The sequence below is a fragment of the Miscanthus floridulus genome, chromosome 6 (assembly GCF_019320115.1).
Source record: "Miscanthus floridulus cultivar M001 chromosome 6, ASM1932011v1, whole genome shotgun sequence".
In the NCBI taxonomy this organism is placed as follows: domain Eukaryota; kingdom Viridiplantae; phylum Streptophyta; class Magnoliopsida; order Poales; family Poaceae; genus Miscanthus; species Miscanthus floridulus.
Window position 1 is genome coordinate 107,760,494 of NC_089585.1, and position 12,733 is coordinate 107,773,226.

Below are 12,733 nucleotides of genomic sequence, written 5' to 3' on the forward strand. Positions count from 1 at the left end.
CAGGAGGGGAAGCTGACGTAACGACACGAGCGCTGACGCGGGCGTGTCGACACAGTAACGTTTGCGCCGATGGCCATGCGGCCTTGCGCGCGCGGTGGCCACGGCGAGGAGCGGAGCCCACCATCTCGCGTGGCGTGGGGTCAAGGACCGCCGCGAACGGCGCGCCAACCGTGCCCGTGGCCGCTCGCAAAAGGACAAACATAGCGCCTAGGCAGTCGCGCCCGACGTCACCGACAGGTGGGTCCCGCTCCAAGTCCTTAACGAGGTGCGGCCGACCGACTGGTGGGTGCAAGGATGCACGGACGCGTGACGCGCCCCCCGCACGCCGCCGCAAGCCAAAGAACTGAAGCGTCACTGAGAAATGTTCACGGGACCGGCTCACGGCCATCACGGTTTCCCGCTGCTTGGGGGCTGGTATTGCAGTGGCTCCGTGCTTCCACGATTGGCACAATGGCACTCGTTAACGTCCGGGGTCCAATGTCACTTGTCATGCAGCTTAAAAGTCAGGCCACGAGATGTACACATGCAAGAACAGCATGGCCTCATTGGCTGCTTTGTTTGGTTCACTCAGATGGCAGATGGTAGCAGATTAGCAGACCGACAAATCATGTAAGATAGATCAGACACGTTGCACGAGTGACGACACTTGGAGATTTGTGTTATTTGTTTCATTTGGTGTGTATAAGACAAAAGGGCTGGAAAAAAACCCCATCAATAATTGAAGAGGAGGTTTTCGTGACGAGAGAGGAATACGAGAATAAAATGATTGAATCCAGATGTGCATTCCTCAGAGGCCGGGTGGGGTGATATCAAGGACCGGATACAAATCCCCACTAGAAAAAAGAAAGCTAACACACTAACATATGCTCGCCACAATACCAAAGCTTTTTCACCGCTTAGATCTGCAGCTGTGCAGGAAAATCTTTACCTTTTGTCGCTGTCGAGATCTTGCAAGTTGGGGGGCATACGTACAACATCACATGCAGCTTGGTATTACTTAACTCTGAGCGGTATTCAAAGCCTTACAAAGTTGCGGTATCAGGTCGCGCTCTTAAAGGAAGTTGCAAAAATTGGGAGGGTCATCCTGTTTGGTATTCACAGCCTTACAAAGTTGCCATTCTTGTTCATGGTTTGGTCCCGACCTGATCAAAGAAGTCGTTCGTTGGGATGACAGGAACAAGGTAATTCCCAAAGAGGGAATCGAAGCTTTTATAGCTTCCAAGGCACCCCTCACGCTGCGCTTGAAGGACAGCAAATCGCTTTGCCTCTCTAAGTTTGTTGAGATCAACTCTCGCTGGCCGCGAACCTGGAATCTGCAAAAGTGTTGTTCACATCAAGAAAGGATGTTAGGAGGGAATATCAAGAAACAGGAGAGAAAGCGGCCATTGCCAATGGACGTGTCAGGGCATACCGACGATGAGTTGGAAGATGCTACCGACTTGTCCTTATCTAGGGTAACTTGAGAAGGCCTGGCCCTGTGTTCCAGAGAACAAGATAAATTATGCAACAGGCAACACAATACTCCGTAGTTCAGTACAGTTTTGCTGCTTGTGGATTGGTAACTGTTAAAAAAATGACTGAAGATAGAATAGATTTGACTGCAACTATCACGGCGTCAAATCATCAACTAAATCATGGGTGCCATTTGTAGCCCACTCCAGTAGTTAATGTATTAACAGTAACAATGATCAAAAAAGACATTTGATGTGATGTTCAATAACAGAATAACGTGTTTTGTCATGTCTTGACTGAGAAGCACAAACCTACTTTGGCTTGGCATAGCTACCTGAGAAGGAACTACAGACCATGAAATTTTTCCTTTTGTTATTTTAGGCTATATTAAGATATGCCCTCCAGATAACCTAATACTGATACTTAAATTTACAACACACAATGGAAAGTTAACTGACAGGATAGATGGTTCTGGTTCAATGGATTAATGAGGATAATGACTAGAAGAAGCAGAAACCTATTTGGCTTGCACAACAGTCTACAGAGTACAATCCACAATTGGAGTTAACAGAGGTACGTAAGAATGGACAAAACAAAAGGTAGAGTTACTTTTCCCTTTCCTGGCAACAAATAGCGTTGCACAAGCAATCAAGCAGAGTATTAGACAATACATACACAGCCTGCTTGACTCTTCAGGCAGGATCATGCGAGTCTGAAAAACAAAATCACTAGGACCCCTCGGGGGGAAATGCACTGTTCTTCTTCATACCTGTGCCCACAAATCACCCAATACCATCTATGCTACTCAGCTATGGCCGATGCCCTAGCAGGTGCAGGCATATTGGCAGAAATGCAAAAGGAAGGTTCCACACGAATATGGGGAGTTTTTGCCGAAATACGGAAGATCACACGCACATTGCCACACTCCAAAGCCCCTTTTGAAGAACACCAAAACCTAACGTATGAGGATGCCCACGGGATGCCTAGTCCGGAATCTCTTGCCTAAAAGAAACCTACACTTGTAGCCATCTGCCCACTCCACTAGCTAGGACGGAGCCCCCCTTTTGAAGAACACCAAAACCTAACGTATGAGGATGCCCACGGGATGCCTAGTCCGGAATCTCTTGCCTAAAAGAAACCTACACTTGTAGCCATCTGCCCACTCCACTAGCTAGGACGGAGCCACTCCAGTCCACTCATCGAAACTAGAAGGGGGCAGCGCAGCTCGTTCGGACGAAATCAGGCATGGGCGTCCACTAAATCAGAGCGTTGGGACTTGGGAGCACGTAGCAGTCGCAACAAATATAGCTAGGAATCTCGCGAGAACTTGGGAGGGTGATCAAAACTGGTACCTCCTAGACGGCTCGATCTTTCGCCGCTTCGGTGGCGGCGGCGGCACCGACGCCGGGGAGGCAGGGTCTGACCCGGCCGCCATGGCACAGCCGCACAGACACACACGACTCCTCCCTCCTTCGGTTCCTGGCCCCGGGGGTGCTCGCAGGGCTAAGCCCAGTTCTTTTTCCTTGCTTGGTAATACAATTGGGCTGAAAGGGGAGACCTTTCCGAGCCCAGGATAAACCCATCATAAAGTTTCCTAAAGTTTGCAGTTTGTTGCGGAGCTTTGCCATTTTGGCCCAGCAAATTCAAGCGAAGCAACGGAAGGGCTCGTCGCATTTCCAACTCCAGAGCAGAGAGTGGATTTGATCAGGGAATGCGTAGGGGATCTGTACTTTCCAAAATCATGTGCTCATCGTGCCATTATGTCCGGAGAGCACCAAATTATTGGCGCACGACGTTGTGTCGACGGCATCTTTGCTTTTGTGGGGGGGGGGGGGGGGGGGGGGGGGGGGTCGGTCTCTGTGCACCGTGCACGGTTGTCGACGTCGATGTCCTGAATGCCTTGTCAGGTGTGCACATTACACCTTTGTCGTTTCGTAATCAGATGAGCAGTCGCCTTTCAGGTACCGATCCCCAACCTGTGTTATCGTCACGATGCATCGCTGATCGGTTGAGAGCATCACATCGGTCCATAATCCATTCGACAATATCGCGAGTGCACCGGATGCCTTTACACAAGTTCGTACGCTTTCTGACGACCATCTAACGTACGGAGCACGGCCTGAGAACTGACAGGCAGGAATCATGCATGCGTTGGATTCGTTCAGGGTTCAATTTCGTGCAGTTTACACAAGTTCTTACGCTTTCGGACGACGCCCCGTCCTGCGCTCGTCCAACCTTTCTTTAAGTACCTCTCTAATGGTACGACCGCCCGTCGATCAGAAGCAGCTCGCGCTGCCAGAGCTAACCGATGAAGCGCAGCCGCGGGACGCCAAGCGGCACCGGCCAGGGCGTGGGCACATGGAGCACCGAGCGCGTCGCGCGTCGCGCCGCCTGCGGCGCGCCTGTCCGCTGCCGCTTCGGCGTCCTAGCGCACTGCGCACGCACGTACGTACGTACATGACGCGTGCACGTCGCATATAGCTAGCTGCTAGCACTAGCAGAGACAAGGACGCGAGAGAGCCTCTCTCGAAGTCTCGAGGCCGTGATGGCTTGATTAAGGGGTAATTTTGTTACAGGGGTAATTTTTAGTCTCTGACACACATTAGAAGTTTGACACTAATTTATAATATTAAATATAGCCTAATTTACGAGACGAATATATTAAGAACCTGTTTGGTTCTCCAGTCCAGAGACTAAATTGTTGTCCCTTACCATGTTTGGTTCTAGAGACTAAAAGGGCCTAAAGACCTTTAAGATGGATGAATAAAGACCAAAGTACCCCCACCACAGATGGTCCCCACGCAACAAAGAGGAGAGAGGGAGGGGCATGGGGGTGTCAACTTGGTCCATTAGTTTCAAAAAGTCTCACCCAAAGGGACTACAACCTACTAGTCTCTAGCCCCTCTAGTAGTCACTCCTGTTTGATTAAAAGGGAATAAAAATGACTAGAATTTAGCTTCTAGTCTGTACTCCTAGGAACCAAACATGCCCTAATCGCATCTTTCAATCGTGTTACTGTGGCTGCTTCCTTTTCCGTGTTTCCGTTCCCTCTGCAGCTCTGCTTCGTCAGCCATGCCAGAACGAGCGGCGACCAGTGAGCGCCGGTGGATTCAAATTTTTTATTTTTAGCCATTTTTGAAATTTTTTCATAAATATGTCCCTAGAGGTATGATTTCAAAATTTGGACCCTTAGCTCGGTGCCATTGTTACTGACGCTAAGCTTACACTTCTCGGCGCCATCGTTGCTGGCGTCGAGGTCGGGGCCACATTGACGATGTGGACGCTGACATGGCAGCCAGTTCGGCGTCGTGGATCTTGACGTCGAGCTCGGTGCCAATAATCCTAGCGCCAAGCCCTCTCTTACGTATGGGCCCTGCCTTTCTTTCTCTCTTCCTCTCTACTGAGCCGTCACCGCTGCCACGCCCGCCGCCAACGCGCGTTGCCCCGGACGTCCCCACCCGCACCGCCCACCGCGCCAGCGTCGGCTGTCCCCTGTCGCGCCCGCACCGACCGTCCGCGGCCGCGCCGTCCTCGGGCCCTGCAGTGCCCGGCCGCGCTAGGTAAAAATTATGAATATGAAATTTAGGCACTTAGTTAGCTTTGATTGTAGGCAACGTATCAGGTGCAAACCAATCAACCTATGCAAACTTAGAAACTACCAATCAGGACCAGTAGATGCTGATTCAATGGATAGGGTGAGAGGTGGGATTTTTTGCGCTTAAGCCCCTCACCTGCCTGCCCTTTTTTTGCGCTTAAGCCCTCTCATCCCATCCATTAGATCAACATCTAGTGGTCCTGATTGGTAATTTCCAAGTTTGCACAGGTTGGTTGGTTTGCACCTGATATATTCCCTTGATTGTAATATAGTAGTTCGATTATTTGTTATTTACTGGTTAATGTGATGACTCAAGTAGTTGATTTAGTTAGTGATCTAGTGAGATAGATATGTAGATAGATAGAAATATAGATGCATAGGTACATAGATATAGTTAGATATGTAGATAGATAAAAACATAGATACATGGGTACATAGACATAGCTATTTTGTACGTACATTGTATATATATACGTAGTTATTATCTTATTTACTTAGTTTATAGTTAAAAAGTACTTGTTGGGTACTATCTATCGTCTAATTTAGATTAAAGAACATATGTTTCGTTGTGTGTTTGAACTAGATGGACAACCTAGTGACCATATATCATGAAGGCATCGTTGAATGCGATCGCTATAGATATGCTGAGTTTATTGACATGCAAAACGTGCATGTGCTATTTAATGATAGGCCTTCATTTAGTGAGATGGTTGCAAGGGCTCAGGAGAAGCTGCATTGCCTCAGAGATGATGACGATGGAATTGCAGTTGAGGGTGTACTACACCTAGGTTTTCCTCCCAACATCTTCAGGCGAATGATCCTAATTGGGTGTGAGGATCAGTGGGAGAACTATATGAGATTGGCTATGAAGAGCCAGCTGTAATGTTTAGATATGGTTGTGCATCGGGTGTTAGTTGATCCCATCCCTCATGGCTTTTCCCCACCAATGGGTCAGCAGGCACACTTGGACCCTTCCATCCCAGAACCTAATATGGATGTGGAGGTTGCATCTACGATTCCCGATGCTCAATATACCCCTAATCAGGTAGTTAGAGATGCTTGTCACACTCATGATGTTGTGGTAAATCCTCTGAAAGCTCTAGTTTGGTTTTGGTGAATTGATGAAACTCTAAGTGCTAACCTAGTTTATCAAAGTAATTATGAGATATGTGGCACATTCTAAGTGGTGAAACAAATGAAGATTAGATGGTGATGCCATGATGAGGATCACATGCTTGGACTTGGAATAGAAGAAAGAAAAACTAAAAGCTCAAGGCAAAGGTGAAATTGATAGGAGTTTTTCGGTTTAGTGATCAAAACATTTAGCGAGTATGATCACATTTAGGATTGATAGACATACTATTAAGAGGGGTGAAACTCGTATCGAAATGCGGTTATCAAAGTGTCACTAGATGCTCTAACTCATTGCATATGCATTTAGAATCTAGTGGAGTGCTAACACCCTTGAAAATGTTTGTGAAAATATGCTAACACACATATGCACAAGGTGATACACTTGGTGGTTGGCACATTTGAGCAAGGGTAAGAAGCTTCACCGGCGGAGTGTCTGCCCATAGAGTGTGGACAGTCCGACGGTGCCACCAGCGCCCTATGTAGAAAAGACAGGGCTCATAGAATGCACCGAACACTAGTCACACAGTGACCGAACGCTGGGGTCCTAGGTCCGGTCAGTAGCAGCAGTGAGCGCATTGTCTCGGTCTTGTGACTGGATGCTCGGGGCCTACATCTAGTCAATGTTGTCGTACGCTAACGTGGTGGCACACAGAGGAGACAGTGAGTGTCTGGACACTGGGTGTATCCGATGGGTGGTGACCAGACACGTCCAGTCATGACTGGTACCTTACTGGAAAAGACCAGACGCTTGGGTCCTACATTCGGTCACTTCAAAGCAGCGTGTCTGGTCACAAATTAAATGTGTTGATGACTATTGAGATCGGGTGATCAGTGTTTGAAACAGAGGACACGTGGCACGCATCGTGTGACCGGGCGCTGGAGTCCAGCGTTAGATCGATCTGATCGGCACGTCAGGTCACCCTATTTTTCAGTGGACTGAGGAGCCAACGGCTCTATGTCGTGTGGGCTTCTATTTGAGCCCCATGGCCAGCTCAAGCTCACTCTCTTGGTCATTTGCATTGACATAGCAACCTTATGAGCTTAGCTAAAGCCCTCCCACTCATCTCCATCATTGATTCATCATCATTGTGAGATTGGGAGAGAATCCAAGTACATTGCTTGAGTGATTGCATCATTACTCGAATGATTCTTGTGATTGGTTCACTCCTCTACACAGCGGTATAATCACCCTACCCACTCATTTATATTCTTGCAAACTAGTTATAGTAAGCTCTTTAGTGTAGCTAGAATTGAGAGCTTGCTTTGTAGTTTAAGTTCATCTAGTGGAGCTCTTTAGTATAGCAAGTGTGAGAGCTCTTAGTGAGTAGTGACATAGCAAATTGTGTGTTTAGTAATCATAGCAACTATAATTGTTGGATAGGTGGCTTGCAACCTTTGTAGAGCAAGAGCAAGTTTGGATTTCGCTATTTGTTATACTAATCAAATTGCTCTAGTTGGTTTATAGATTTTTAAATAGGTTATTCATCCCCCTCTAGCCATATTAGGACATTTCATCCTCATTAGTTCCCTTTGACACAGAATCATCCGAGTAAGTGTCTTATCAGCATGGTTATTGGGATCTTACCCTCTTTCTTATATCCATTTCTTTCATTCTTTCCTCATTTCTCTACTTATGTTGCATGAGACATTCCTAACAATGTGGAGGTGCCCCCTGTTGCTACGCTAGTGCACTATGAAGATGGATTCTGTGGCTCCAATAGTGTTGAAATTATGAATGATTCGGAGCCATGTGAGATGGTAAGGGCTCTTGATTCTGATGATGATCGCCCTGTTGAAGAGCTGACAGAGAGTGATATTGAGATGCTAAGACGTATCTTTGGGACCAGTTTAGGGTTCCGCATGCGAGGTTACAGTGGGCGTACATTGAGTTCACGAACAAGCTAGACACGCTCATGACGTCTAGTGTAAGTAAATTTTATTTTCCATGTTGGTTTAAAATGGTTTAGTATAGCATCTAACATCTTGTTTGGACATGTTGCAGGTGTCGTGGGAGTCGTACGATGGAGAGGGGGCACTTCCTTTTTAGTTGAGCAACATGTGTGGGTACGACGACGATGACTCAGCCTACACAGTCTTCAGGCACTAGGCGACGCCGTCCACCTAACCCTTACACTCTAGGTACCAGCGCTCTTGGTCACAAGGGTAAGTATAAGACTAGGAGGCAGTGAGGGTTTGTGGTAGATGTTAGTATGTACTATTATGGATTTTGTAGTTACTTTCCTATAACTATTTATGACTGTATGGACATTGTGGACTATTTGGATTATGCAGGACATGTTATGTTGATTGTGATGTTCAATGTGGTTGTATTGTGCTCTTTGGACGATTAAATATTTGGATTATATAATGATGTCTCTGTTTGTAACTGTGAATGCTTCGGAAACAAGGGAAACTCTTGCGATTTTTTTGTGAATCATTAATTATACTACACTGCTAAAAAGGCATAAATATAGTACATAGATTAAATGTAAATTCATTAGAACATGTATAATACAATCATATCGTATAGACGCTTTGCAAATAAATCTAGGCTTTTCAGTAACAGCGAACGAATCTAGGCTTTTCAGACAATGAAAATAGACTTTTCAGTTACAAGGACGAGGAGTACGAAGACAACAGCGATTTATCACTTCACTTACATAGTACACCTAGGCTTTTCAGTAACAACAAATGAATCTAGACTTTTCAGACAATGAAAATAGACTTTTTAGTTACAAGGACGAGGAGTACGATGACCGCTGAAAGCATCTAGGCCCCTAGTTGGATTTCAGTGATTAATGTCAATACAAGATTACTATGACTAACGTGTGTTTTGTAGAGGCAATTAAGTTAGGTCATGGTAATAGAGATCGATTGGGCAATCGAGGTTGTCATGCCCCTACGATGGAAATCGTTTCGGTTTTCAAAGGATGGACGACAAGGTTAAGGATGACTAGTTCTAAGTGTCGATTGGAGTTGGAGAGACACTTAGAGTAGTTTAGGACTTTGTTTTTCCTTTGGCCGTACTATGAAGGGGGATATGAACGGGTAGCTTGACCTAGTTGAGTCTAGTGAGTTAGGTGTGGTGCACACTTGTTAAAACTAGCTCTAGGTAGCTCCTATGAATGCCTAAGATCCTTTGAAGCAAACTTCATTCACATATGTTCGGAAGTTGGAAGTGAATGGAGGGTCAAATACTGACCGGACGCTGGCTCCGGTGCGACCGGACGCTGGACGCAGGGTCCGGTCAGTTCATTTGACCGAGAAGATCAAGTCTGGTGAGACCGAACGCTGGGAGGTCATGTGACCGGACGCTGAGGGCCAGTGTCCGGTCAACTCCAGTAAGGGTCCAGACTTGGAAAAGTGTGACCGGACGCGTCCGGTCAGTATGACCGGACCCTGAGTATCCAGCGTCCGGTCGTTTACAGTAAGCATCCAAGAGCGACCGGACGCGTCCGGTCGGTACTGACCGGACCTTGACAGCGTCCGGTCACCACTTGAATGCTGGTTCGCGGGTTGAACTGACCGGAGCGTCCGGTCATCACGACCGGAGCGTCCGGTCATCCCGCAGAAGCTTATAACGGTTAGTTTTTCAGGCTGGCTTATAAATAGAAGCTCCACTCGTGAGTGGAGTATCCTTTGCTCATTCCAACAGCTGAGAAACACGTTTGTGAGTGCCAAGAAGAGCAAGATCCTAGTGAGGTGTTTGTGATTTGAGAATCCAAGAGAGTAGCCTCACTAGCAAATCAAGAGTAGCAAAGTGTGCATCCATCTTCTCATTAGGCTTCGCGTGGTCAAGTGAGAGTTCGTGCTTGTTACTCTTGGTGATCGCCATCACCTAGACGGCTTGGTGGTGATTGGGAGTTTGGTGTTCACCCAGCGGAGCTTGTGGGTGACCCAACTCAAGTTGTGAGCGGCTTTGGGTGATTCGCCGCGACGGAGTGTCGAAGAATCAACCCGTAGAGAGCACTTGATCCTTGCGTGGATTAAGGGGGAGCTACACCCTTGCGCGGGTGCTCCAACGAGGACTAGTGGGGAGTGGCGACTCTCCGATACCTCAGCAAAACATCGCCGTGTTCCTTTCTCTCTCTACTTACTTTGAGCACTTACTTTGAGTATTTACTTTGAGCAATTCAATACTTGTTTTACATCCATAGAATTGCTTGCTAGAGTAAGTTTGGAACATAGGTTGAGAGGTTGTTGTGCATTAGTTTGATATAAACACTTTTCTAGGCACAAGGGGTTAATTGGGCTATCCGTAGGATTTCATTATTGCAAGTGAATTTAGAATTAGCCCAATTCAACCCCCCCCTCTTGGGCATCTTGATCCTTTCAATTGGTATCAGAGCCTCGTGCTCACATTTTTAAGCTTAATCGCTTAGAGCAAGATGTCTCACGGGGATGGACCTCCTCCTATCTTTGAGGGAGATGATTTTCCATATTGGAAAATCCGCATGGAGGCATACTTAGAAGCTCTAGATGTTGGAATTCTTAGAGCCGCCTCTCAAGGGTTCCCCGCACCTAGGAATGCCGCACAACTTCAAGGCGATGAAGTGAATTATGAGAAATGGAATGCAAAGGCTCGCAACACCATTTTTAGAGGCCTTTGCAAAGAGGTGTTCAATCGTGTAAGGAACCACAAAGACGCCCATGCTCTATGGTCGGACGTTTGTGCGCTCCATGAGGGAACCAAGAGTGAGCGTGAGGAGCGCTATCATCTTGTGATTAAAAAGCTAAATTCTTTTGAGATGTTTCCCAAAGAAAGTGCTAATGAGATGTATTCTCGATTAAATATTCTTGTAGAGGAAGTCAATGGGCTTGGACTTACTCAAATGTCACCATCCAATGTTGTGAGAAAAATCTTGAGTGTCCTCCCCATTGATAAATATGGACACATTGTGACCGTGCTACATCAAGGTGATCTTTCCACCACTACACCGACACAAATCTTGGGAAAGATCAATGCTCATGAGATGTACATGCACATCATACCACAAAATGGCTCATCCTCTACAAAGAAGAAAGAGAAGGACTTAGCATTCAAAGCTAGCCAAGACAAAGGCAAAGCAAGACTTGAGTATGAGAGCTCAAGTGATGAAGATGATGAAGAAAGCCTTGCCCTCATGGTGAAGAAGACCACAAAGATGCTAAAAAGGCTAAACAAGAGTGGCATCAAGTTCGACGGCAAGAAGAAGAAGTTCTTCACAAGCTCAAGAAGAAAGCCAATCTCCGAGATGGATTGCTACAATTGTGGCGAACTTGGCCATCTAGCTCATCAATGCACAAAGCCCAAGAAAGACAAGTTCAAGAACAAGGGCAAGAAAGATGATTCAAGTGATGAAGATGAAAAGAAGAAGAACAAGCCATACAAGAAGAGAGATGGCAAAAAGAGGGACTTCTACAAGAAGAAGAAGAGTGGCAAGGCCTACATTGTCGGTGATTGGCTCACGGACATTGATTCATCAAGTGGATCATCCGATGATGATAGTGACGATGAAAAGGTGGCCGCCATTGCTATTGATCTTGCATCTTCACCGCCACCATCGCCATCATCCTCTACACACCTATGCCTTATGGCCAAAGGTGAACGCAAGGTAACTAAGAGTGATGATAGTAGTGATGATGAACATGCTAGTGATGATGATAGTGATAGCGATGATGATGACTCACCCACTTATGATGATCTTGTCAAAATACTTAGAAAATATACTAAGATCATTAGAAAGAGTAGAGCTACAAATGAAAAACTTGATGCTAAAAATGATTCACTTTTAGCTAAGTGTGATACATTAGAAAAGGCTAATGATGAGCTCAAAGAAACAAATGATTCTATATCATCCAAACTCAAGGAGCTCAAATCTTCTAAGAAAGAGCTTAAAGATAAAAATGATAAACTTGAGTGGGTGCACAATGAGCTTGTCACTAGTCACCATAAGCTAAAAGATGAATATACAACTCTAAAGATCAACTATGATACCCTTATTATTGCACAAGAATTCTTACCAAATGAGCCACATGATGCTACTAACCATGTTGTTAAGATTGATATAGCTACCTCATATGATGATTTAATTGATGAAAGCATTGAGCATGGATCTAGTAGCAAGGGCAAGCAAGTGGTTGAGTGCAATGACTATGATGAGTTTGTCAAGCTCAAGAGTGACAATGAGAAGCTCATGAAAGATCTTGAAGAGATGAAAAGTCACAACACCATTGTGCTATAAACTCTTGATCATGACAAAGAGGTGATCCTTGAGAATGAGAAGCTAAAAGAAGAAATCAAGAAACTCAAAGAGGAGAAGAACAATGATATTCTCAAGGAAGAGAATAAGAAGCTCAAGATGGAGAAAGAGCATCTCAAGGTGGGATTGAGCAAGTTTGCTAGAGGCAAGCATCTCCAAAGTGAGCTACTCATGAATACCGTAATGAAGATGGATAGAAGTGGCATTGGATACATGGCAAGTGTAGAGAAGAAGAAGGCTCAAGCTCAACACCAACAATCAAAGCCAAAGCCAAAGCCAAAGAGATGTTTTGAGTGTGGACAAGAAGGTC

At 45.9% G+C, this 12,733-nt stretch overlaps 1 protein-coding gene across 1 annotated transcript; it reads right to left on the reverse strand.

Annotated features, from left to right (window-relative positions):
• Nucleotides 1-965: 965 nt before the first annotated feature.
• Nucleotides 966-2,961, reverse strand: LOC136458972 (uncharacterized). The gene is made up of 3 exons (XM_066458868.1): nt 2,805-2,961; nt 1,412-1,475; nt 966-1,313 (listed from the first exon to the last, which is right to left on the reverse strand). The coding sequence occupies exons 1-3, from the start codon at nt 2,885-2,887 to the stop codon at nt 1,125-1,127; spliced, it is 336 nt and encodes a 111-aa protein (XP_066314965.1). The 5' UTR covers nt 2,888-2,961; the 3' UTR covers nt 966-1,124.
• Nucleotides 2,962-12,733: the final 9,772 nt, after the last annotated feature.